We start from the raw sequence: 23,688 nt of genomic DNA on the forward strand, positions 1-23,688 counted from the left end.
TTCCCATGAGGCACCAACGCTCATGACTCGAGAACGATTATCAGACGGGATCACCAAGTCAACTGGATAAAAATGGCATGTCAACGACTGTACTATTGAGTTGAGGCTGAACGATTTATAACCATCCCATTCCGGTGCCACCTTATGACACCGACCCGCTGTCGTGATACCGTCTCTGACTCCGTCCCGCCCCTCTGCGCTCACAGGCGGATATTCGGGTTCGTGGCCAAGAAGGGTCCGTCCAGTGGCAACAACCAGTGCCACTTGTTCGCCGAGTATGACGCCGACCAGCCGGCCTCCGCCATCGTCAACTTCGTCACCAACGTCATGATGGCCGGCTCGTACGGCGGCGCGCGTAACATGCTGTGACGTCATCGGTGGACTGATGACGCAACTGGAGGCGCCGTGCCATCGTGCGATGCGCGGTAACCCGCAATGTGCGCCCAAAGAAACGGGATGAGATTGGAAACTGGGTGAGATAGAGTGGAGAGGGAGAGTTTGAGAGAGAGAGAGAGAGAGAGAGAGAGAGAGAGAGAGCCTGCGCCGTGTCGCGCTCTGGAGCTTGTCTGCGCGCGGGCTACTGGCCGGCCTGATCGTCCTTGTTGCCATACGCCATCACACGTAGCTGTATTTAATGGATAGTGCCACGTAGAGCTCGAGGCGGCCGGCGGGCGGCACAAAGACAGGGCGAGGCCGGCCGTCGGCGCGCGTAATTCACTAATGGCGCGCCTGCGCAGGCCGCCGGCCCACTCATAGTTTTCTACTGACTGCCCGGGCCGTCGGGGGCGCCGCCGCCGCCCCGCCCCGTGTACATAGGCTCTTCATGTGATGAGGCGGTCCGCGGTCGAAACTGCGGACTGAGAGTGAGTGACGGATGTGCTCGCCTAACCTGCCTATATTGTGCTGCGCCCTCTACTGGCGTCGGAATAAACCAACTAGCGCCTATGGGCTGTGTTTGAGATTGTCATACTGAAGTGAGATGTCCGTGAGATGGCGCCAGCTCTGATAGGTGTCGATTAACTGCTCCCAGGTCTATGGAGGAAAGGACTGTATCGGTCTGATCAGGTTTATTATTATATATGTATATCTATACAACACTGCACGGCTGCGCCGTCCGCGACACGCGACTGCGAACGTCGACACACCCGAGCCCGCCCGTTCAACTCGAACGAGGCGATCGCCACTGCCCCGTCCGTCATCCTCCACACGGTTCAGGGCGAGTCTGAACCACACAGGCCACTGCCGAGGTCCGTTATCACACAAAACGCAACATAGGCCCGCACCGCACACCGCAGCTCGGATAGACACCTCGACGGCCTACAACCGACCAAAGCCGTGCCTGCAATATAGACACTGAGTGCTGCAACAAACGACATATCGAACACTGGGTGATTATCATCATATAACGTTAAGACTTAGCCAGGTTATCAGTGCGAATAAAGTGCCATCACATAACGGGTGTCTACTAAATAATGAGAAAATTTCTAAGGAGTTGATACGCACCTTTAATGGTAACACATAATATGCATAATTCTCATGATGAAAGACCAATTTGTTGCGAATGTTAAACACACAAAATGAAAACATGACATCCCACGGTCAGCCGCCAGGAGGACGTTAAGCATGCAACGGTTCCGAGTAATCTTCGCCAATCTGAAGGAAAATTACCGATCTATACCGGAGAATACACTTATGGCTCTCTAAGTACAAATTAAAGGTTTTTAGTCCAGTGCCAATCGCATATTTATGATATTTCGGACAAGAGGAAACGTTCAGCATGCTAGACAAAAGTTTGAAGTGGCTGTAACTCTGCGAGTTTCGCCACAGAAATAAGATCCCCTGCTATGGGGTGCGAAGGACAAAGTGAGGGGTGTCAATGTGCCTGCTGGCGTGACGCTTTAATATTTGCCACTATTATGTCGTAGTTTCTGCTTTAGAAAACGTGCAATTAAGTAACTGAGGTGCACACAGACACCCGTTATCACCAAAGCGCAGGAACGCAGAGAATAACGGCGTTTGCGTCGGCCGTTCAGGGGCACGCTGTCAACTGTTCACAAAGTGGAGATGGTAATGGGTGACGAAAGCTGTTTGGCCTTCCCAGGAACAGAAATGTCATCTGTTGCCGGTTTGTATGCTCCTGTAACCGTAGTTACGTGACCCGCCGACAGGTGGGACCGGTGGCGTTCGCCCTGCCCGCCACCGGCAGTGCGTGCTCGCTTTCGGCAGAGCTCGGAGCTCCCTGTGCGTGGCCCAGTCGCCGGTATTTGAGGCGGTTCGGGTCTCCGCATGTGCTTTGAGCGGTGCGGAGATGGAGGAGGAATTAAGGACTGCTATCCGCGAGTTGGCGGGAAAAGTGAGTGCCATCGAGGCATCAGTGCGCGTCATTGACGCTCGTGTGAGTGAGCCCAACGCCGGTCGTCGGCACGTGGCTCCAACGGCTCTCAGTGCAGCCGAGGCTGCTGAGCCCAGTGAGAAGCAGGAGCAGCCGAGTTTCGGCGCGTCAGCAGATCTGCAGGCTGACTTTCGAGCGATTCGGGACAGCCTGAGCAAGGTCAAGCTCCCTCAGGACTTGGTGGTTGGTGACTCCCGAGCCGGCATCGGCAAGGCTGATCTAGCGCGCTTCCAGGTCATCCAGAAGTGCGCCCGTTTCCAGGAAACCGCCTTGAAGATACTGTCTTCGGCGCAGGTAGCTGATCCAGTGATTGACCAGCTCACAACCGTGACGCTGGCTCAGCTCAGGTTCCTACAAGAGGAGTACACTCATCTGATTGTCTCCAACCAGTTCGACGACTCTACGGCGCAGCTGTTCAAGACGCTGCAACACAACCCGGCGACCTTCACGCCTGGAGCAGTGGAAAATCTCCAGCGCGCCGTGGCCATTGCCGGGGCGCGGCAGCATTCTCGTCAGGTCAGCCAAGTTCCTGACCGTGGTCGCTGGCGAGGTCCAGCGCCGCAGGGCCAACGGTTCTACGGCGGCCCGGTGTCGTCTGATTGGCGGAGCCGCGGTCGTCCCGGTCTGCCGCCGTCACGTGACCTGCCGAGGTCGAGTCAGTCTGGTGGGGCGGGGGCCGGAGCTGCGGACTGATAGTGAGAGTGGACATGGTGCTGCGGCCGGAGGCCTGGGCGGGGATCGGTGCGTCTGATACAGTACTTAACTGGGTGACGGAGGGCGTGCCCATCCCCCTCGTGCGTGAACCCGAGCGTAGAGTGTTCACTAATCCAGTGTTTAGTGGTGTAGAGAAAACGTTTTTGGACCAAGAAATCAGTGCGCTGGAAGAGAGGGGTATTATTCGGCGAGTTCGCGACATGCCCCATTGTGTATCGCCGCTGAAGGTAGTACCCAAGAGTGGCGGCAAGTTCAGACTGATATGCGACCTCAGGTACGTGAACTCGCATTGTGACACGCCCAAATTTTCTTCTGAGGGTGTTGATGTGCTGCCGGAGATAGTGCGCGGTGGTGAGCAGGCTGTCACCGTAGACCTGAAGGATGGTTTTTATCATTTTCCGATCAGGGCTGAGTTCCGAACGTATTTAGGGTTTCAGTTTGGCGGTTTTTGGTGGGTGTGGTGCTGTCTACCGTTTGGCTTGCAATGTTCGCCGTTTTTCTTCCACAAATGTATTCGTGTTGTCGTCGAGTATTTGCGTGGTCCTACTCACTCTCTATCCCTGATGGCATATGTGGATGATTTTTATCTTTGCTCGTCAAAAATACGAATTCAGGAGGACATGCGCGTGCTGTTGGATACCCTCAAGGCACTGGGGCTTGCGGTTAATTTTAATAAGTCCTGTCTCACGCCGTCAGATTCAGTTACGTATTTAGGGTTTGACGTTCACTGTGCGTCTGCATCTCGACCGCCTTTGATAACAGTTCCGAAGGCTAAAATCCGCAAGCTAAAACAGGACATTTCGAGGTCACTGAAACGTTCTAACGTGTCAGCTAGGGTGCTGGCTCGAATGGCCGGTCGTTGCGTTAGTATGCTCGCCGCGGTGTTCCCCGCAAAGTTGAAACTTCGCAATGTGTACCGACTTTTGAATTCCAGGTCGTCTTGGGGGTCGCTGCTGACGTGGTCCCCCGGAGCCAGGGACGATCTGTCGTGGTGGGTGTCCTCTCTGGACAGCTGGAACGGCCGGCTGCTGGTGCCGCCAGCTGCTTGCGATCTGCAGCTCGCCACCGACGCCTCGGGCTCCGGCTGGGGAGCCGTTCTCTCGGCGCACAGTTGTCAGCTGGCGTCCGGGTTCTGGGACTGTCGGGTGAGTGGCGAGTCGGTCAACTATCGAGAGCTGCTCGCGGTATATTTGGCACTCCTTTCATTCCGTTCAGCGTTAGTTGGGAAAACAGTGGAGGTTCTGTCTGACAATGTTGCTACTGTGGCGCACATTAATAATTTTGGATCTTCCAATATTCGCTTGGATAGTGTCGCCCAAGATATATGGGCATTTGCGTTACAGAATGGTATGTCGCTTGTCGCGCATCATATAGCGGGTGTTTCAAACACAGGTCCTGACGCTCTCTCGCGTGTTTCGGCGCGTCATGAGTGGATGATACATCCGTTCGTTTTCCGGCAGCTCGACCGGATGTTCGGGCCGCATACAGTGGACCGGTTCGCGTCGTTCAATACGGCGCTACTTCCCGCCTACAACAGTCGGTTTGCCGACCCCTGCTCGGCGGGGATCGACGCGCTGGGCCAGACCGATTGGGGCGCGGAGAACAACTGGGTGAACCCTCCGTTTCGTCTAATCTCGAGGGTTCTGGACATCGTGGAGGCACAGCGGGCGGTCGCGACGCTGATAGCACCCATGTGGCCGGGGCAGCCGTGGATGGCGCGGCTCCGCCGGCTGTCCACGGCGCCGCCGCTGCGACTGCCGCCGGTGACGAGCTCGTGTCTCCCCCTGGCCGAGCAGCAGGAGATAGAGCCGCGGCGCAACTGCCGCTGGAGTCTGTTCGCCTGGAGGATATCTGGCGCGAACAGCTAGCCGCTCGTGGTTGGTCTCGGACAGCGAGCAACTGTATGCAACTGAGCCTGGCGGGCAGCACGTTGCAAACTTACGACCGTTACATTCGTGATTTGTTCACATTTTGCAGCGGCCGGGGAGTTTCTTTTCCGCCGACCGATCCTGCAGTGATGGCTGACTTCATGATCCACCGGTGTGGCTCCTCTTCTCGTCCACACTCCACTGTCCGGTGCGTGTCTGCCGCCGTATCTGCGCTGTATGAGGCAGTGGGTGCTGCTAACCCCGTGCACGACCCGTTTGTTGCTCGGTTGTTGCAGGGTATTGTGAAGAGTGGCACGCGCGCGCCGTTGGCCAGGTCGGCCGTCATGGATATTTCTGCGTTCATGCGTCTGTTTCGTGCCTGGTCAGGTAATGACGACCTGTCCGTTAAACACCTTAGGTTGAAGACCATTGTTTTGTTAGCTTTAGCGTTGATGTTAAGACCGTCAGACGTAGCGCCACGGGCTAAAACGTACGACACTAACACAGACCTTGTATCTTCTTTTGTGATGTCGACTGATCAGTTCTTGTTCAGAGAGGACGGCTCTCTCCAGGTAACCTTTTTGGGTGTAAAGAACGACAGCCAGAGAACGGGGTTTCAGGTTACCCTGCCCGCCTGTCCGGATCCCCAGGTAGACCCTGTGGGGGCGCTCAAGTCGTATTTTGCGCGTACCGACTCAGTGCGATGTCCAGTGGAGAAGCCGGCGTTTTTAACGCTTGTTAAGCCCTTTACCGCGGTGTCTGCTAGTACGGTGTCTCAGATTCTCCGGGAGGCGATTTCATTGGCTGAAAAGTTTGGATTGGCACCAGGCCATCGGCCGAAAGACTTTAGACCGACGGGCGCGACGCGTGCGGTGCAGCTGGGCTTTGATACTGATGACATTCAGCGCCTAGGGCAATGGAAGACGCGATCAGTGTTCTTGGACCACTATGTGCACGGTGAGGTCGACCGTGCGTATACTGACACCCTCTTCTCCTGAGCGTCGCTCGTTAGACGATACAGTTCACACGGGGTTCTGTGCGCTTGGTTTGTGCTTTCAGTTTCGCTGTTCTCGCTCAGTTGGTGTGTTTTTCTCTCCATGGCGGTATTGCTGTTTTGTTTACTTGTTTAATACATGCTGTGGCGGGTCACTGTAACGTTGGTTTAGCAGAAACCGTAGTTACGTGACCCGCCGACAGGTGGGACCGGTGGCGTTCGCCCTGCCCGCCACCGGCAGTGCGTGCTCGCTTTCGTTTGAACGGAGTAGTGGAATTGTGTGGACTAGATATGTCGGGCCCGGTGGTGGGCTGATGGGTTTGTGCAGGGAGTTCAGAGGCCGAGAGCGGACGTGCTATGTATTGCTGTTTTGTTTACTTGTTTAATACATGCTGTGGCGGGTCACTGTAACGTTGGTTTAGCAGAAACGGGTGATACAACTGCAACCTGAGGACAAGTTTCCTTGCCGGTTTCCAGCTTACTGATGTGGCTAGACGGTGTCTCCGGAAGGGGAGGTACTGCCAGCCATATGCCCAAAATGAGTTAACATTGGAAGGGTGTTCTAGTGCGAGGGACGGCTAGAAAAGGTGTCGATTCCTTATTTTTGAGGGTCGCCAAGGCCACACAAGACGTTGACTACCCAAGTGGTGGCTATAAGCTCCGGTTTGACTTAGTTTTCGGCCATTATGCCATTAAAACCATCCCAATGTTGGAGGGGGTCGGCATACCCTTGGAAGATCGAGAGGACAATTCACCCTGCGTGTCGCAGCTTTGGCCACTTTAAGACTTGTGAGGCTTTGCCAAAAAAGAAATATATTTAGGGGACTAGACCACAGCTTTGGACCGACATCTGAAGACGCGAAGTCAGAAATTATCGGTCTCGTTTAACGCGAAGGTGCCGCGACGTTTGATCGAGGGGGTCGGGTGGCTCGTGCGGCCTGGCGTGAAACATGATGAACTCAGTGCGTTGCTTCGAAGGTTCTTGATAACCAATAAATAGGTGCATCCTCATGCGAATTTTGAATGATCTAAGTTACGTAATTACCGAGATATAGGCCTTTAAACTTTTTCTCATTATTTAGTAGACACCCGTTAGTCTGAAAACAGTCCGCCTCAAAACGGCTTAACCATGAGTAGCTTGGCTGGTAGCAAGAGGTGTTTAGTGGATTACCGGTACCTGCAACGCCAATATTTCATATACAAACCAGGGATAGACATACGTTATCGATCCAATAAGAATTACCAGACTTGCTTTAAGTAGCAGTTGCAAATGATGCACAGTTGCAGCTGATAAGCCGCGAGAGAGCTACGAAATCTAACAGATCGGATATCACCTACAGGCTACACAATATCTGAGAGAAACGCTCTGCGCTGAAGGACGTGAACCACTCTGCCAATCATAGGTCTCGCCACCAAATATGCACCAATCACGAACCAGACAAGGCGCCCAACAGCCAATCAGCATCGAGCGAGAACATTCTGCGCAGTATTCCACTTTCAGCCCTGACAAACGAAGCAGTGCCTATTGAACGAAAATAACGCCTTTCTGTCGCGGTCAACACACAACTCACGCGCAAAAATTGCTGAAAAAGGGGGCCAGTACGCATGCATGCACCACAGCCCACTTGGTTATGAATAAATCACGAAGTAACTCTCAATAAGTGACATCCCCGCATGGTATCACTCCTGTCGCCGACATCATTTTCTGGTGAGCAACCATCACTAGCATGCTCAAATCAATATTTCGAGACTGCATAACCTTTGGATTGTTTAACAGTGCGACTGATACATAAAAAGTCAGAAAACGCTGATGTACACACACCGCTTCAAACCAATGCGTCTACCAGGCTGTCATGGGAGAAGAGATGGGCATGCACGAAGTTATCCCATTCTAGCACTATTTTGGGTTGGTCGCATTAGCTTCAGTAAATCGTATTTTAGTTACGTATATTAGCAGGTAGGTACTTCTTTATTCTCTGTGTACAATGAACATCCATTCCAACCAACATCACTCTCGCTCCTCATAGCAGTCGATTCAGTACACTTACCGACCCAAGCCCGAACGCAGTTCGATCGGCACTCCGCCTAGTGTTCAGCCGAAGTCCCCCGACAATCTACACTCTCATATATCACAGTTCAGACATTTCTCCGTCGAGTACCGCCCGGTTCCCTCACAGCGGCCGGTCCAGGTTCACGTACTGGCGCAGCGGCAGCGGCAGCGGAAGCCGCACGATACGCTCCCTCATCTGGTCTGCCAGGCGCTGGCTAGCCTCGACAGAGGCGTGTCGGGAGGGCCGCGCTCGTCGGCGGCTGCTCATAGGACAGCGGCCGCGGTGCGGCTCGCCACCGTCCAGCTCCGGCTCGTCCCGGTCGTCGTCATCAGAGTAGCCCACCAGAAACCGGCTGATTTCGTTAGCGAACTCGGCGCGCGACTGGGCAGAGTGTCGCCACATCGGAGGCACGTGGCCGTATATGAACCGCGCCGGTCGCCGTCGAGGACGCTCCCGATCACTGACGTCACCGTCATCACCGTCGTCATCGTCGCCGTCATCGTCTGAGGAGGCGGCCACGCCGTTCTCGGGTTCCGAGTGGTCGCGCGGCGGCAGCGGCGGCGAGTCGCCCAGACCACTGTCCAGGTGGTCGCACCGGCCGCGCTTCTGAGTCTCACAGGGCCCGGCGCCGGCGGCCGGCCCACCCTCTGTGCCCGCCGTACTGTCATCGTTGAAGCGCTTCAGAGAGGCGCGAGACTGAGAGGCCTCTGGCGTAGACACTGTATTGTCTCCTGCCTCTGCGGGAGACGCTCCCTGGTCTCCTGTCTCTGTCTCCGTCTCCGTCTGTTGTCCTGAGTTCGAAGAGGCAGACTCTTTTGAGGCAGCCGGGATACTCTCCTTCTGCTCCTGGGAGTTACCAGGGACCGCATCCTGCTCCTGCTGAGGGGTGGCCGTCTCCTGCCCCTCATTCTGCTGGGAGTTGGCTGTAGCCGCAGCGCGCTTCTGCAGACGATCCAGCCGCTCCTGCCGGCGATCCTGCCGCTCCTGCTGGAGCTGGCCATCCCGCTCCTGCTCTTCATCGTCCGAGTCATCCTCGGATGCGCCGGTCGGCTCCATAAACGCCTCCTCAGAGTGTCCCGAGTCGCGTCTGTGGCGCCCGGTGCGCCGCTCCTCCCCCTCCTCCTCCCCTTCCCCGTCGGAGCTGCGAATCTCGGCGACCGAGGCGCCCACCAGCGGCAGCACGAACCGTCGGATGCGCCGCTCCTCCTCCGCGCGACCGCTGGTGGGCCGGCGCCGGCGCTGGGCGCGCGCCGTGGCCGCTGGCGGCGGCTGGTCGGCCAGCAGCTGAGCGCGCAGCAGACGGCGGATGGCCGTGCGACACAGCTGCTGTAGTGAGGCCGGCACCCGCGGCGCTGCCGGACCAGGGGCGCCCGTCACAGCGAGACTCACAGGGCGTCTAATGTGAGATCTGCAGTAATCACATATACTGTTCAAGTTAAACTAGCATTCGTAATAATCATCAAAACCCGGATACATTCTTGCAATTTACGTAGTTTTCTACCTGAGGGCACACACTCAGACAATAAAAACCCGGTGGCCTGACCTTTACCGTATTCACACGTTCTAGATAAACCGATGTTCCTTACCCGTGACCTGGCCTCTGTTCCTTGTGCCCTGCCCCTGATCCCGTGACTTGACCTTTGACTTCTGTTCTCGAGACCTCGGCCCAGTTCATATAGAGCCCTTTGCTGCTAAGTGACACTTATTGGAAAGGGCGACCCGATAGATGAGTTCATATAGCCACCCTTACACACCTGCATCAACGTTCTCAAGTCTTCCTTTGATTCCTTTGCATTTTGGCAAAGTAACACTTGCCCACTGGCTTCTCTATAGGAACTGGGTCAAAACTCAAAACCTCTGACCCTTGTCGTACTCACGCATGCTCAGCGGACCGCTGTGACCGCTGACGTTGGGCTCAATCAGCCCGGCGAAGGAGACGGACAGCTTGTCCTGCACGTCCCATTCGCTCTCCCCGAGTCGCTCGATTCGCTTCAGATAGTCGTTGACGGGTACTACCAGCACCCCGCCCACCTGAACAAAACAGAGAAGCGAGAGTAGTGAGCTTTCCGGTACAAATATGCTGCATCCTGTATACCATTATTCCGCCTGCCTGGGCACAATAGAGGAGTCAATGATCTTCACTGCCAGAATAGACTGACTGCTACAGATGCCGGAACGCTTCAATAGGCTCCTAGCCAGCGAAAAGGTGGTCATATTTCTTCCTTCGTCAATAAGCTATCGCGAAGCCATCTGAGCGATGCATCACTCCGACGAAAAGTTCTTACAAACGTAGTTAGCCCTACTACTACATAGGTCAACCATCACGCTCCTCAAACGTGTTCCAAGCCTATGGTGACCTTCCAACCCAGTCCAAGGTCACCAACGTCGCATCAGTTTTTCGCTCAACAAAGATACCGGCGAGCCGAGCAGGCGCCACGCGGTCACTGCCGGACAAAAATAACCTCCGACGCGGCGCCTGGAGGGGCACACGCCGGGGGCAGCCCGACGCCGGGAGGCCGGGCACCGGGCGAATCTTTTTCATCACACACGGCGTGAGACGGTGACGAGATTCACTAATTACCTACCGGGTGTCATGGGACCGGGGGGGGGGGGGGGAGGGGGGAGATACGATCATCAGGGTGGCGGGGGGGGGGGGTGCAGTCACGTGAATGTATCGCGTAGAATCATGCGAGTTTGAAATGCGTTGTCTCATGTCTGTATGTAGTTGTAGGCATACCATGTGACGGGATTAAAAGTCACTGACCGTTCGTCCTGCTCTCTGTATGAGTGGAATATGGACTGCTACTGTTTGTTTGGGGCCGAAAGCTAGGGTCAGCTTGCAGCCACGCCGGTAAACGGACGTACGATACCTTGAGCAGCTGTTTGAGGCAGGCCAGTTCCGACAGCGGACAGCGCGCCCCGCAGTACACACGGTCGTATTGCTGACCGGGCCCGATCAGCAGACCGTTGCCTGGGGACAAGCATTGTGAATTGCGTTACCAAAGTGCGGCCGCCATTATCCATTGAGAGCAACAAAGGCGGGATCAACACACGCAGCCGTATGGTGCGCAGGCATCTTAAACAAAATTATCGAATTAGGTCAATTATATGCGTCATACGACACGTCTCCCGTAAACAACTCGTAAGTATTTCAACGAGTCTCGCACCATTTCATCACGTTCCACCACATAGCGCTAAAACCACTTAAGTCTCACATTCTAGCGTGCTCTGACGCCGCCCACTCAGTCCACTTCAGCCCCGACTCACCGCACACAAACTGAGGCGGACAGAAGTCGTACTGATCCACGGCCGGCGATGAGGCGATGAACTCAGCCAGCCGCTCCTGGGCGTAGTCGATCACCTCCTGGTAGAGCTCCACCCCATGGTTGACGCCCGTGCTCTCTATGGTAGATAGGGTAAGGTCAGTGGCCTCATGGGATCATACAGTTCGCTAATAGTCCCGTTTGTTTGTTTATTAGGGCTTTAGGGTGCACCGACTACTAAGGTCATTTTGCGTCCATGCTCAAAGCCCCGTGGATAGATAGGTGACAGGTAACGGGAATAAACTAAATGATGGGCAACGGTCCGGGTTCACAGTACGGTGCCCAAGCAAATGGCTACGGCAGCCGTAATCAGCGGAACTAGCATGTTTGATCTTCAATATCTTAGAAATACTCCTAAATATTGTAGCAAGGTAATGGAGAAATGGGCGGGCGGGTAAACACTCCTCTACTTCGTTGCAGCTGACCCAGCACCGGGGTCCACCGTTGTTCGGCTGTTGTAGCAGAAGAGAGAATAATTCGCCGCTGGAGGAACTCGATAGTAAAGCTGCTAGAACAGGGAAGCTTGCTGAGATGGATGATAATATCCACCTGATAGAGATATAGATCCCGATAGAGATCTTGAGATAGATCGAATCCACCTGAGAGAGATGTAGATCCAGATCCACCTTGCATACAAATACATCTGATGGAAGATGCTTTTTGATTTAGAGGCTTGATGATTCTGTTCATTGTATAGACCATGATGCACGAGATGCTTCTTCACTGCTCGGATTAGGGATAGAGGGATCCGATCAGCTGGGTTTGCGGCACAGTTGGGCAGGTGAAGGACAGGGCATTCGAAGTCCCGATGACCACTGCCAAACTTATGGGTGGTAATTACATTGATTAATTGAATGTGATCATTCGTCCAGTCACCCATTCCTATATCACTGGCCTCCCCATTACGAAAACTGCCCACTTAGTTCGTATTAGCGTTGCTAGTTTAGTTACCCTCGAGAATCATTAGCTGGACTGCCCAACCTGAGTTCTGCTTAACTCCTATCGGCCTTATCCTAAGATGTATCCTTCATCATTCTTACGCTCATTTACACAAAACATTTGCCCTCCATTCACTCACCCCAATCGATTTAGCAGCCCCGAAATTCCCTCCGATAGTGTTAGGTGTCTGGCTGACGACGATCTCCCCGGCGAGATAAATGTCTCCTTCCGAAATCCATTTGCATGCTCCGCTAACCGGCGACAAAGATACTTATCGCAGGGCCGTCCAGAATAAATATGTACAAATATCCACCCTACTAATCTATGGGATTCCCACACGTCCGATAGACTTATGGTACACACATACACGATTTACATCCGACTTATCTCTCTATCCGGGAGAGATTACCTATGCCCTCTTCCGGTCCGCGTGTAACACCTCCGTTCACGACCCAGGGACCACCGTTCATATCCTGGAACTCTCCTCAGGAACTCTCCTTAAACCCTGGGATTTACTTTCAAGGCTTTACGTGTCCTGGAGTACATCGTTACCTCCCCTGAGGCTGTCCAGTACCGATTAAGGTACCCTTACAAAATAAGTATGAGGACTTATTCGGGACACTACAGCATGCCTTATCCGCCCTTTGGGTGACTCACCCCTGACCTTCGGCTTCTTACCTTTGGCATAGCTCCAACTTACTCTCCGACTGCACTGTACCAGTCTTCTCCTTTCCTCTGCCATAGAAACCTCTCACTGCCTCGTTACCCAGTATTACCTAAGCGGGAAATTAACAGTGGCCGGTACCACTGGCGGAAAACGTGCATATGCCCTGCGTACGTGACGGTGTGTCCCTCTTATTATTCCGGTCTGGACGTGGGTTTAGAGAAGTGCATCTGTGTCTCATACAGTCATGCTGGTAAACGTTACGCCATAGGAGACGGGCAAACAAGCCGTCTGTGCCTCACAATGCCCTGTGCCAATATTGGTGGAGTAATCATTGGCGCTAACTCGCAAGAACGCGAAGAACAAAAACGCATTATTTATCCAAACCAAATCGTAATCTCAAGTCCTAATTGCTGCTGTACGCGTGAACCTAATCATCAGTTCTCGTATACAACCCTAGCAAACCTTGAACCGCTCTTGATTTAATCAGATGATCTAGAACCAATTAGTACGCACGGATCTGTCGTCTGGTTGTGACCGCCGTATCATAGTAAATTACTGAGTGCTCAAACGGAAATGAGTCCTTGAAACTCGCTCGATAGTTTCTGGTGGCAGTTTCTGATGGACTACTAGTTACCTATACAATTTATCTTTATAGAATGCCAGAATATTGTCATACGGATACGGATCGCTAGCTTTTCAGAGGAAATCTAATTTAAATCATCCTATCAACAGTAAACAATGCACATTAAACGAACTGCAGTCTAGATATTACATAGCACGTCGTATTTAGAATTACGCATTAACTGTTTACGTTCTTATCCCGTGGCAACTTCCACAACTAACCATGTTCCTATACCTACGATGACCTTCACCTACCGCACGCGCCCAATTACGGTTAGCCCACTGCCCTACTGTGGCCGCTGCTCCACTCCCGACGCTGCCCTCGTGTGCCATCTAGCGGCGCACGGTCCCGCGTCGCGAACGATGATTACCGCGGCGCCGGTCGGCGCCGCGTCGACAGTCGACAGTTGTCAAGGCCGCGCCGCGATGGGCGCGTCATCACTCTCGGTGCAGTACTGGTGTGTGCGGTCTCTTCGGGCCGGGTAGATTCAACGAATGTGTCAGTGAGTGTGAATCTGGTAAAATATCGCTGCAATATCTATCTCCCTGTTCGACATCTCATCAGCTCCATTCAACGTAAGTTTTTTTTTTTAAATTAACATCCTGTCCCATTTAATCGTTTCCCAACAAAGGTGGTCCTTTCTAGTATTTATTCTACAAAAGCACAACGATCGGCACCTATATTAGTCGCATATTAGTTCTAACCACAAACAATTCTACATCTACCTGTTACTCGACATTTCGCAATTTCAATGACGCAAAGTGACCATCTAAAGTCGCTAAGTGTCAAACCGTCAACCTCAAACCACTGCTCGCAACTCTGCACCTAAGTAACAGAAGAAATTCGGCCGTAAGCTCAAGCATTCGTATCTGTCGAAAATCATAACTCATAGCCATATTCATAGATCGATCGCATGAATCAGTCGCCACCTTAAAACATTACATTCCTTTTCAACCGTATTTACCGGTTCTATAATTGATTTCGACTTCGCAATTAATTCCTACAGCAATATTACCAATGATTTCGCAATGCAACTTTTAGTGAGTACAGCACGAATCTAAACCCTTAATTTCACAAACGTTCCAACCTCAAAACGCACCTGGCCATCGCCCATAATAAATCGAACGAACCAGCTTGACCGAAGACAAAGACATTTCAACGCTGTCACGCATCCTGTCATCAATCTCAACGTTCGTGACCATGAGCTGCTTATTCAAAATTTAGCCTCTCGCTCTCGGCCTAATCGTGAACTCCAACTGACAATAACGGTTTGCTGGCGACTCTGACGTGACTTCGAAATTCAGATCCTAATATGCTACTAGGGTGTCTGGACCAATAAGTTCAAAGTAATTTAAGTTTTCCAATTCCAATTGAGAGTGCATTTTATGGCAACCGAAAATGTTTGGCAGTCGTCACGGCACGGCAACCGGGCAGAGGGGGGGGGGGGGGGGTCAAGGATTGGGATTGAGCAGACTTTTCAACAACACTCACATTCTGGAGTTTCTCTGCGCTTCCGCTTCTCAGTGTGGTCACAAGCGTCGGCTGCTGTCCTCGGTTCTGATCACTCGAACTGAAGAGGCTTCTCGCGGGTGACCCCGGACTGACGGCGGCTCCCAGATGGCGTTTCCGGCTCCAGCTGTGGACTGTGACTCTCGGCTGCTCGACTGTGATTCCCTCTGGTTGGGTGGCGCACCCTTTTATAGTTGGGGGGGGGGGGGGGGGGGGGTGACTGCCACGCCCTTGCGCCGTCATCTTCCTCTGCCTTCCTCTTGTGGGTGGGCCCGTAAGATGGCGCCCTCTGTCCTGTTAAGTCGCCTTGCTCCTCTGTGTCTGCAATTTTTGGCCGTCGAATCGTCTTCGTGTTGAGTGCTTTATCATCTTAGTAGTCGCTGGCATAAACCAATCCCCGAAAGGTTGGTGATTTTCGAGTTTTAATTTTGATTCTTCAATTTCATTTTATTCAAACTTTTGTTTCCTTCCGTTTCGTCTGCCGGCAACGCCCCTTGTGACGTCACTCTTGCTCCGCCCACTGTACCGGGTGTGGCCGTAAGTCAGCGCCTTCTTCCTCTGCGGAGATCTCTGGAACTACCTCATGAGGCCATTGTGAGGTCGGTCACCCGGTTGTTTTGCCAGGGTCACTCACCCTGGGTTGCTGTGCCCGACAAAGGAGGCTCTGTGCTCCAGCCGGCATCCATCCTTGACACTGCTCCATGATCTGTTGACATATCTTACTGATCCAGCGCTCCCAGCCGTTATCTGTCCTCGGTGTGGGTCCACGAGCTGTTGACAATGTTACTGATCCAGCTGTTACTTGTTGGGGTTCGAATCGTTCATCCTGCGGTAGCTGTCTCCAAAAGCGCGCGTCTTAATGGGAGTTTAACGGCTGCCCACTCTGTGCGGACAGTGATAGATTAGGGGAACTGGGGGGGGGGGGGGAATTGGGTGTGGGAAAGCGAGGCTAGGCGTGTGGCCGGACTGCGAGGGAGAGGGACTGCCGGACCGAGCCGTGCCGAAAAGATACTACGTTAAATGTTCAAGATGTAGCGTGCTACAATATCAGCACAGGAAAGACGACTAACGAATACGAGGATCAATCATAACGATCGCCACTAGCATCATATCGATAACCGAAGGTTTGTTGTCAATAGTTAACCCGCGCCCCGTAGGGGGGGGGGGCGAAACGGCCCCCCCCCCTGTCCTTTTCGGTCGATATCTCCTAAACCGCTTCAGATATCGCCACCAAACTTTCAGGACCCCTCCGGGCATCAATTTTACACATTGTGACCAAAAAATTTTCCAGAGGCTATGATAGGTTGGCCACAAATGACGTCAGAATGACGTCATGTTCTGTCATTTTCGACCGAAAAAAGACCTTCGCGAGAAGACCTGTCAGGCCTACAGCTTTGAAGATACAGAAAAATGATCAAGACATAAAAGGTGTAGAATTGACAGGGCTACAAAACTGCTATCTCGGATTTTTGAAATTTTTGAGTTTTGAACCCCAAAAATAAAAAAAACATTTTTTTGATATATTAGCCAAAAAATCCAAAAAGTTTTTTGAGTTTCAAAAAAACGGAATATATGTGATAGTACCTACCGTCTTCTATCTACATACCGAATTTCAGATCGATACCTCGTTTTTTGGCCAAGTTATAGCGAAAAAACTGTTCAAAATTGATGACGTCAAATTTTCAAACTCAATTTTTGGCAGTTCTAGACCTCGTAGAGCAAAACAAAGACCACCATTAGACTCCCCGTGACGAGCTGCATCGAATCGATACCCATTTTATGCAAAAATATCAACTTTGAAATTTGACCTTATTTGACCTGACCTTGACCTGACCTTCACCAAAACGTGACCTAGGCTGGCCCCAAAGGCTGCCTAACCCACATAATCGCATTTGTCATGTAAAATGGACCATAAAACATGTATCACACGACACTTTCATATTGTGACCCCGGTGACCTGACCTCGCTGTGACCTGACCTGGTATCAGTGACCTCAGATAGCAAAGTATGTGTTTGACGAACAATGTACCATCGATGGTTTTCAATAAATTACCAATTAACTCGATTTCACAACACATTTCTTGAAATGCCTGTGAACGGTGAAAATCTGACCTTTGACCTGACCTGTGACGTCATCGGTTTGACCTAGGTCAATGAAATTTGGTCACAAGGTAGTTCCCGGGTGGGGCTATCGAACGCCGTTTGAATTTTGAAAATCGGCCGGTAACTTTCCGAGATCTTAGGGGGGGCCGAAACGGCCCCCCCCCCCCTACGGGTGGTAGGGTCCGCCGGTAGCCCTACGGGGCGCGGGTTAAAACACTATTCGTTAGAATTGTGTTTTTCTATTGAAAAACAAATCTGAGTTCCCTGACAATTTGGCAAAATATTCCAGCACCGATATCATGCGAATAGAAAGCACAGAGCAGATCGATAACAACCAATTTCAATAGCGATATCAATGTGATCATCGATACATCATTGACATATTGGTAGCTTGTATCGATTAGGCCTAGGGCGCCACCATCGACAGTTGAGAACTCCGTGCTAAACTGAGGTTAAAACTCGGCGCTTACGGCAGCTAGCTCTGGCCTCACCGATAATGAGTCCGACCATGGTGCTGACGTAGCCGGTGCCGGAGCCGATGTTGAGGAAGCTGTGGCCCGGCTGCAGGCTCAGGTTCTCCATCACGGACGAGTATATGCACGGCGCCGACAGGTGCAAATTGTCGCTCCGCCAGGCTGTGTCCTGCACAACAGCAAACGGGAGTCATGAGAGGGTGATGCTAGCTTTCAGTGATGTAACCATTAAGCTACCACTAAAGGTGCTAATTTTCTTAAAGCTCCTTGAGTTTTCCTTCCTCAACACTGGCATCTTGTCCTGCAATTTCAAGTCCAATTTTCTGATAAAATTTAAAGATTCTTCTTTATGTGAGGACAACCAGCTTCAATAATTTCTAATGATACAGGGGAGAAAAATAACAGATGCCTTTTCTGACACATCAGCTTTGACATTTGAAAGTGTACCACAGTACTCTCCAGGATTACCCTGTACTGTACTCCTGTCTATAGTTACCCTCAGCTGCAATCATACACCCAATAAACCTACCTTGTAAGCACTGTCCCTGCACTCCTCTGTGAAGTAGTTGCCTCGGTCGACTGCTCGGAACACATGTTCCACACCGCCAGTGGTGATGCAGTCCCGTTCCACCAGGTTGTCCACCAGGTCATCGTTGTCCTCGCCCGTGCTGACCGTGCTCCCCATCCTGGTTCAGTTGGTCTTCGTATCAACAGTATCTGCTCAGGCAATGCTGTCACTTGACTGTGCAGACCCTGAAAGAGTGGGGGCAGAATGTAGGTTGCATATCAATAACCCTCGCCCCGTTGGGGGGGGGGGGGCAATTTGGCCCCCGGTGGTTTTTCCTGAATAGGAAGAAAACGGCGGCGCGCAGCGCCGCCAAATTTTCAGTACCTTCCCGGGCATCAAGTTGACACCTTCAAACCGAATTTCAAGTCTTAGGTCACCTTAGGTCAGGAGTTATTGAGGTCAAACTGAGGTCATGTTCGAGCAAAAATGAGCATAAAAACATGCAATCTTGAAACGCTCACCAAATCTACAGTTATCAAGCAATTTCAATGTTCTTTATATGGTCTAGTAGAAAAAAAGTAGCGCTACAAAACTGCCGTCTCGGATTTTCAAAATTTTGGGTTTTTGACCCCGAAAAATTCAAAAAATCGTTTTTTTAAGAAAAACTAAAAAAATAAAAAAAAAACGAATTTCGAAAAAAACGGAATATATGTGATAGTCCCTGCGCTCTTCTCTATACATACCAAATTTCAGATCGATATCTCTTTTTTTAACCAAGTTATAGCGAAAAAACTGTTCAAAAATAATGACGTCAAATTTTTTAACTCAATTTTTAGCGATTCCAGACCACGTAGGACAAAACAAAGACCACCATTGAACTCCACGTGACGAGCTGCATCGATTCGATACCCAGTTTATGCAAAAATATCAACTTTGAAATTTGACCTAATTTGACCTGACCTTGACCTGACCTGACCTTGACCAAAACGTGACCTAAGCTGGCCCCAAAGGCTGCCTGACCCACATAATCGCATTTGTCATGTAAAATGGACCATAAAACATGTATCACACGACACTTTCATATTGTGACCCCCAGTGGCCAGTGACCTGACCTCTGTGACCTGACCTGGTATCAGTGACCTCAAATAGCAAAATATGTTTGAAGAACATTTCCCCATCGATGATTTTCAATTAAATGCATTTTACTCGATTTTACAATGCATTTCTTGAAATGCCTGTAAAGGGTGAAAATTCGATCTTTGACCTGACCTGTGACGTCATCGGTTTGACCTAGGTCAATAAAATTGGGTCACAAGGTAGTTCCCTGATAGGGCTATCCAACACCGTTTACCGCTTGTCGCTAAGTTGCGTGGTTCTCGAGATCTTAGGGGGGGCCAAATTGCCCCCCCCCCCCAACAGGGCGCGTTGCTCGGCAGAGCCCAACGGGGTGCGGGTTAAGGGAGGGAAAATGTCATATGCAGCTGATCTAGCTAGAAAACTAATTGGACGTTAACAACAATTAATACCCATAAACTAGATAGCATAAAAGAAAACAAAAGAACACAATCCCACAAAATACAAACTTGAAATCAGGTTTTAAATGAACCAAGCATGCCTAAGTCGCGAACTTGAACTGCAAAACGAGCAATAATTTCACATTTGGCATATACCCTAAGCATGGATAAGAGATAAATCCATGCCCTAAGCATGAGTTAAAGGGACCCTCCCACCTTAACATTAGTTTTGAGTTGAGATAGCCAAGTTTGCGGCCAGGCTCAGAAACCACCATTTATCCTGGTCGCAACCCCCGCAGCTTTATGGTGTTCAAGAAATTTCTTCCCTTTACTTGCAGGGTGGGACCAGCGTGGTCCCTATCTCTTAAAGGAAATAGTTCACATTTTAACATGGGTTTTGAACTGGAATAGCATTTCCGTAGCTTGGGCTGAGACGAGCATAAATCAGGAGCTTTTACAGCCCAACGATCACCCTAGGCAAAGATATTCTATTTCTCGTCCCGAAAAAGGTGTCTTGCGTTGAGGATGTGTGCCTTGCATATATTTGCATCCAGTATGAAACGAGCATGGGTCCCGAAAATTCTTCAGAAACTAGAGAAATTATCTACGAGAACTCTAGAGAAATTATCGTACTGATCAATAAGGGCATTCAGGGGAACATTATCGCCCTTGCCAGTAAAACTAGTAAAAGGGCTAACTTTGCATGGTTCTTTAATCTTTAATGCATTATTTCACGCACTGGCGGATCCAGGGTTTCAGCGCGGGGGGGGGCATACCAGGTCACGGAGCCAAACCTTCTCCTAGGGTACCCCCAAATCCTGTCTTCTCATCGGATTTAGGCCACTTATTTTTCGTCATAGCCCTGATACGAGTTTTTTTCTTAAAAAAAAACAAATGGTAGGCCACCTGGGCCCTGTTTCACCGGTGATAGCAACACGCTGCTATTACACGTGGGGCGTTCCACGATAAATCGACAAATAAAAAATTAAATTTGCACCCTCATATTTTATTTTTCGTTGAAAACTGGTGTAAGGGGTTGTGATGGGCGGGGAAGCCAGCTGTGACAAGGATTTTTTTCTTCGAACAACGGTTTCCGAGATATAGCCTCGGGCAATTCCAGCAGGTCGCGCTGCAGCCCTATGTTTGGCGGCCTATAACTCAGAAACTATTGGTTTTCTACGATAAAAACTTTATATGGTTCAACTCACAATCAGCCAACAAACATTTTGGCTATCTCGCATTTTCAATTTTTGAAAATTTTGATCACGCGACCTTTTGACCTATTTTTCGAAGAGTGACCTTGATATTTTCCCCACTGAAAGTTGTAATTTTGTCTGATGACGATTAAAGCCTTATCAATTGTCATTCATGTGCGAAAATAAAAAAGTGGATATTGCCCTGCGTTGACCTCAGGTCAGGTAATTTTTATGACCTGTCCATTATTACGAGCGGGAGCGACAGCGAGATCTCGAGAATAAAGCAAGATAGCGACAAGCGGTAAACGGTGCAGGGTACAAATGGATAAGGTCTATAATTTTTACTGAGGTCATTTTCAGGTCAGGTCAAAGATGACGTCACACTTGCCGGCCTATCTTGCCGGCCCTCACTTGCCGGCCCTCACTTGCCGGCCTATCTTCAGGAGCCCTGTGGAGTCCTTATAGATCGGCATGGGACTCTCAGGCGTCGCTGCAGCGACGCCTGAGGGATCTCATGGGAGGACTCCCTGGGAGCCCTCAGAGTCGACAGTGTGGGGCCCACAGAGTTGCAGGTAGGTAGCCGTCAGATGCGCTTGTGTAAGACCTTCAGAGGCGCCAGTGTGGGGCCCTCAGAGCCGCCGCCGATGCAGGCCCTTAAGAAACATTGGTGTTAGTCCCTCAGATTGGTGGTATTGGGCTCTCAGAGGCGCCGGTGTGAGGCCCTCACAGGCGCCGTTATGGGCCCTCAGAGACACTGGTGTGAAGCCGTTCCATGCGGGTATGGGTCAGGACCCTAATTAGAGCTGAGCTGACGCTTAATGGGTCAGCAAGAGCACTCAGAGGCCAGCACAGGGCTATCAGAAGTCGGAGTGGGGCCGTTATGGAGATGTGTGATGTGTGGCGACTCAGGAGCCCGTGTCTCCGTGAGGTGCTCTCACGAGTCCTGCGGGTCTTATATCAGTCGAAATGAGGCACGCTTGGACCCTGAGCGGCCACTAATTGGCACTGCAGGGCCTCTCGGGCCCATAGGGCACCATGCATCTAATGAGGCGGCACGCGCCCCTTGTGTCCCCCCCCCCCGCTTACGCTGCGCTGGCTGCGGCCATACAGGTAAATCGTATTCTAACCGTCCCTATTCCCAAGCATAGGCGGCGGGCGATTCCTGGCTTGCGCAATATGACTGCCGTCGTTACGCAATACGGTCAATAGGGTTGAAGCGGCATTGCTCCCTTGTGGTAAGAAGCAACATATTTTTAGACAAAATAAAGGCAATGACAACTAAATTGAGGTTACTAAAACGACTCTGATCACAAAAGTACCTAGTTACTAGGAAGGCTTTCTAATCAATTTTTATTTAGTTCCTCGTTATAGGCGTAAGAAGTGTAAGTCTGAATGGGGGGGGGGCATACTTGTACTGAATGCCCCTCAGGCTCCTGTCCGGGGGGCATATGCCCCTAACCTATTAATTTGAGGACTCGTTTACCTTCAATTAAGGGGGGGGGGGGCACTGCCAACTTTTGGTCCCATTCTTTCCATGCAACGCCCATAGGGCTAATGTTAAAATGCCAAAATCAAAGGGGGGGACGGTGCCCCGGTGCCCTCCCCGTTCCGCCGCCTATGCCCAGTAAAAAATACCATTAGAAATTACCAAATGGTTCCAAATGGGAAAAACCATTTGACTTATTGAACACTTTTCCAAATGGTTCCAAAGAGGTTCCATTTGAAATGTGTCCAATTGGCCACCAATTGGTACCAATTGGAACCATTTCATGACCATTTGAAATGTATCCAATTGGTCACCAGTTGGTACCAATTGGACACATTTCAAATGGTCATGAAATGGTTCCAATTGGTACCAATTGGTGGCCGATTGGACACATTTCAAATGGAACCTCTTTGGAACCATTTGGAAAAGTGTTCAATAAGTCAAATGTTTTTTCCCATTTGGAACCATTTGGAAATCTCTAATGGTATTTTTTACTGGGCAGCTGGATTACCATTTGAAGATCCTTTTCAAGTCCATGCATTTCATCCACAAAATAACAAACTGCACCGTGAATTATTTTTTATTGTTTTACTCTGCAAGCATATACATTTTCATCAGTACGTACCTACCAACATTAGACATTAACTACACACATGGACATTGTTGTTTGGTCAACACCACATCGATGAGGCGACTGCTATCAGAATCAAGAACAGAATTACAATGTAGTTATACACTGGGCCATACGTACGCTATTCCACATAGGCACAATGAACGACGTGATACAATATCATTCCGATCGGTGATACTGTCTGTTGTTCTGACAGATTTCTTAATCTTCCGTGGCGATCAGAATTTTCAGAAGTCAGAACGTAGCTATAATGAAGGCATGCAGCCCATCTGGACCCGTGTAGAACCGGTAGACGGCGTCTGTCCGGTGCAAGTTCGTGCCTGCGACAGTACAGGACAGCACGGGTTAATTGGGCGATGGGATCAAATTAATTACCACACAGAGTCATTTGTCAAATATCACAATATAATAACTTTAAGCTCATGCAACTTGCATTGTCATTTAGGCAGCCTGACCACAACAAATATGGCACTGACAATTTTCCGCTGGCAAAATAAATTGTGATCGCTAATTTTAAGCCTCTTTCTCACCTCTGTTAAACTCAGTAGGTACTTACAAAGATGCCAAATGCAACCAAATTTATTCAAATAACTATTTTCAGTATTTGCAGTCGTAAAACGAATATCGCATACAGAGGCACAAGAAAAGTCACTCACCAGCCGCGTGATTCTGCTCAGCTTCCTCTTTTACAGCAGGAC

At 50.7% G+C, this 23,688-nt stretch overlaps 3 protein-coding genes across 19 annotated transcripts in view; 2 read left to right on the plus strand and 1 right to left on the minus strand.

The window, feature by feature from the left end:
- LOC122365998 (tensin-1-like) overlaps window positions 1-945 on the plus strand; it is a 116,954-nt gene extending 116,009 nt beyond the window's left edge. For all 15 annotated transcript variants that reach the window (XM_043337718.1, XM_043337721.1, XM_043337713.1 and 12 more), the window contains one exon: window positions 207-945. In XM_043337718.1, the coding sequence (XP_043193653.1) occupies window positions 207-369 (163 nt within the window). In that variant the 3' untranslated portion in view covers window positions 370-945. The remainder of the gene's footprint in view (window positions 1-206) is intronic.
- Window positions 946-3,020: 2,075 nt separating this feature from the next.
- LOC122366000 lies at window positions 3,021-6,379 on the plus strand. 2 transcript variants are annotated; one of them, XM_043337728.1, is made up of 3 exons: window positions 3,021-3,380; window positions 4,041-4,251; window positions 4,567-6,379. In XM_043337728.1, the coding sequence occupies exons 1-3, from the start codon at window positions 3,100-3,102 to the stop codon at window positions 4,972-4,974; spliced, it is 900 nt and encodes a 299-aa protein (XP_043193663.1). In that variant the 5' UTR covers window positions 3,021-3,099; the 3' UTR covers window positions 4,975-6,379. The 2 variants fall into 2 exon arrangements, with proteins under 2 accessions (XP_043193663.1, XP_043193662.1); XM_043337727.1 differs by lacking the exon at window positions 3,021-3,380 and having other exon boundaries at window positions 3,402-4,251.
- A 376-nt stretch (window positions 6,380-6,755) lies between these two features.
- The window catches only part of LOC122366001, a 28,459-nt gene continuing 11,526 nt past the window's right edge, over window positions 6,756-23,688 (minus strand). Inside the window, exons 1-7 of one of the 2 annotated variants that reach the window (XM_043337731.1) lie at window positions 20,150-20,175; window positions 18,185-18,372; window positions 17,674-17,824; window positions 11,287-11,421; window positions 10,890-10,990; window positions 9,897-10,050; window positions 6,756-9,371 (exon numbers count right to left, since the gene is read on the minus strand). In XM_043337731.1, the coding sequence (XP_043193666.1) occupies window positions 8,140-9,371; window positions 9,897-10,050; window positions 10,890-10,990; window positions 11,287-11,421; window positions 17,674-17,824; window positions 18,185-18,340 (1,929 nt within the window). In that variant the 5' untranslated portion in view covers window positions 18,341-18,372; window positions 20,150-20,175 and the 3' untranslated portion in view covers window positions 6,756-8,139. Of the gene's footprint in view, window positions 9,372-9,896; window positions 10,051-10,889; window positions 10,991-11,286; window positions 11,422-17,673; window positions 17,825-18,184; window positions 18,409-20,149; window positions 20,176-23,688 lie in introns of those variants that run through there. The other variant, XM_043337730.1, reaches the window with a different exon arrangement.

This window comes from Amphibalanus amphitrite, unplaced genomic scaffold (assembly GCF_019059575.1).
Source record: "Amphibalanus amphitrite isolate SeventyFive unplaced genomic scaffold, NRLGWU_Aamphi_draft 000777F_arrow, whole genome shotgun sequence".
Classification (NCBI taxonomy): domain Eukaryota; kingdom Metazoa; phylum Arthropoda; class Thecostraca; order Balanomorpha; family Balanidae; genus Amphibalanus; species Amphibalanus amphitrite.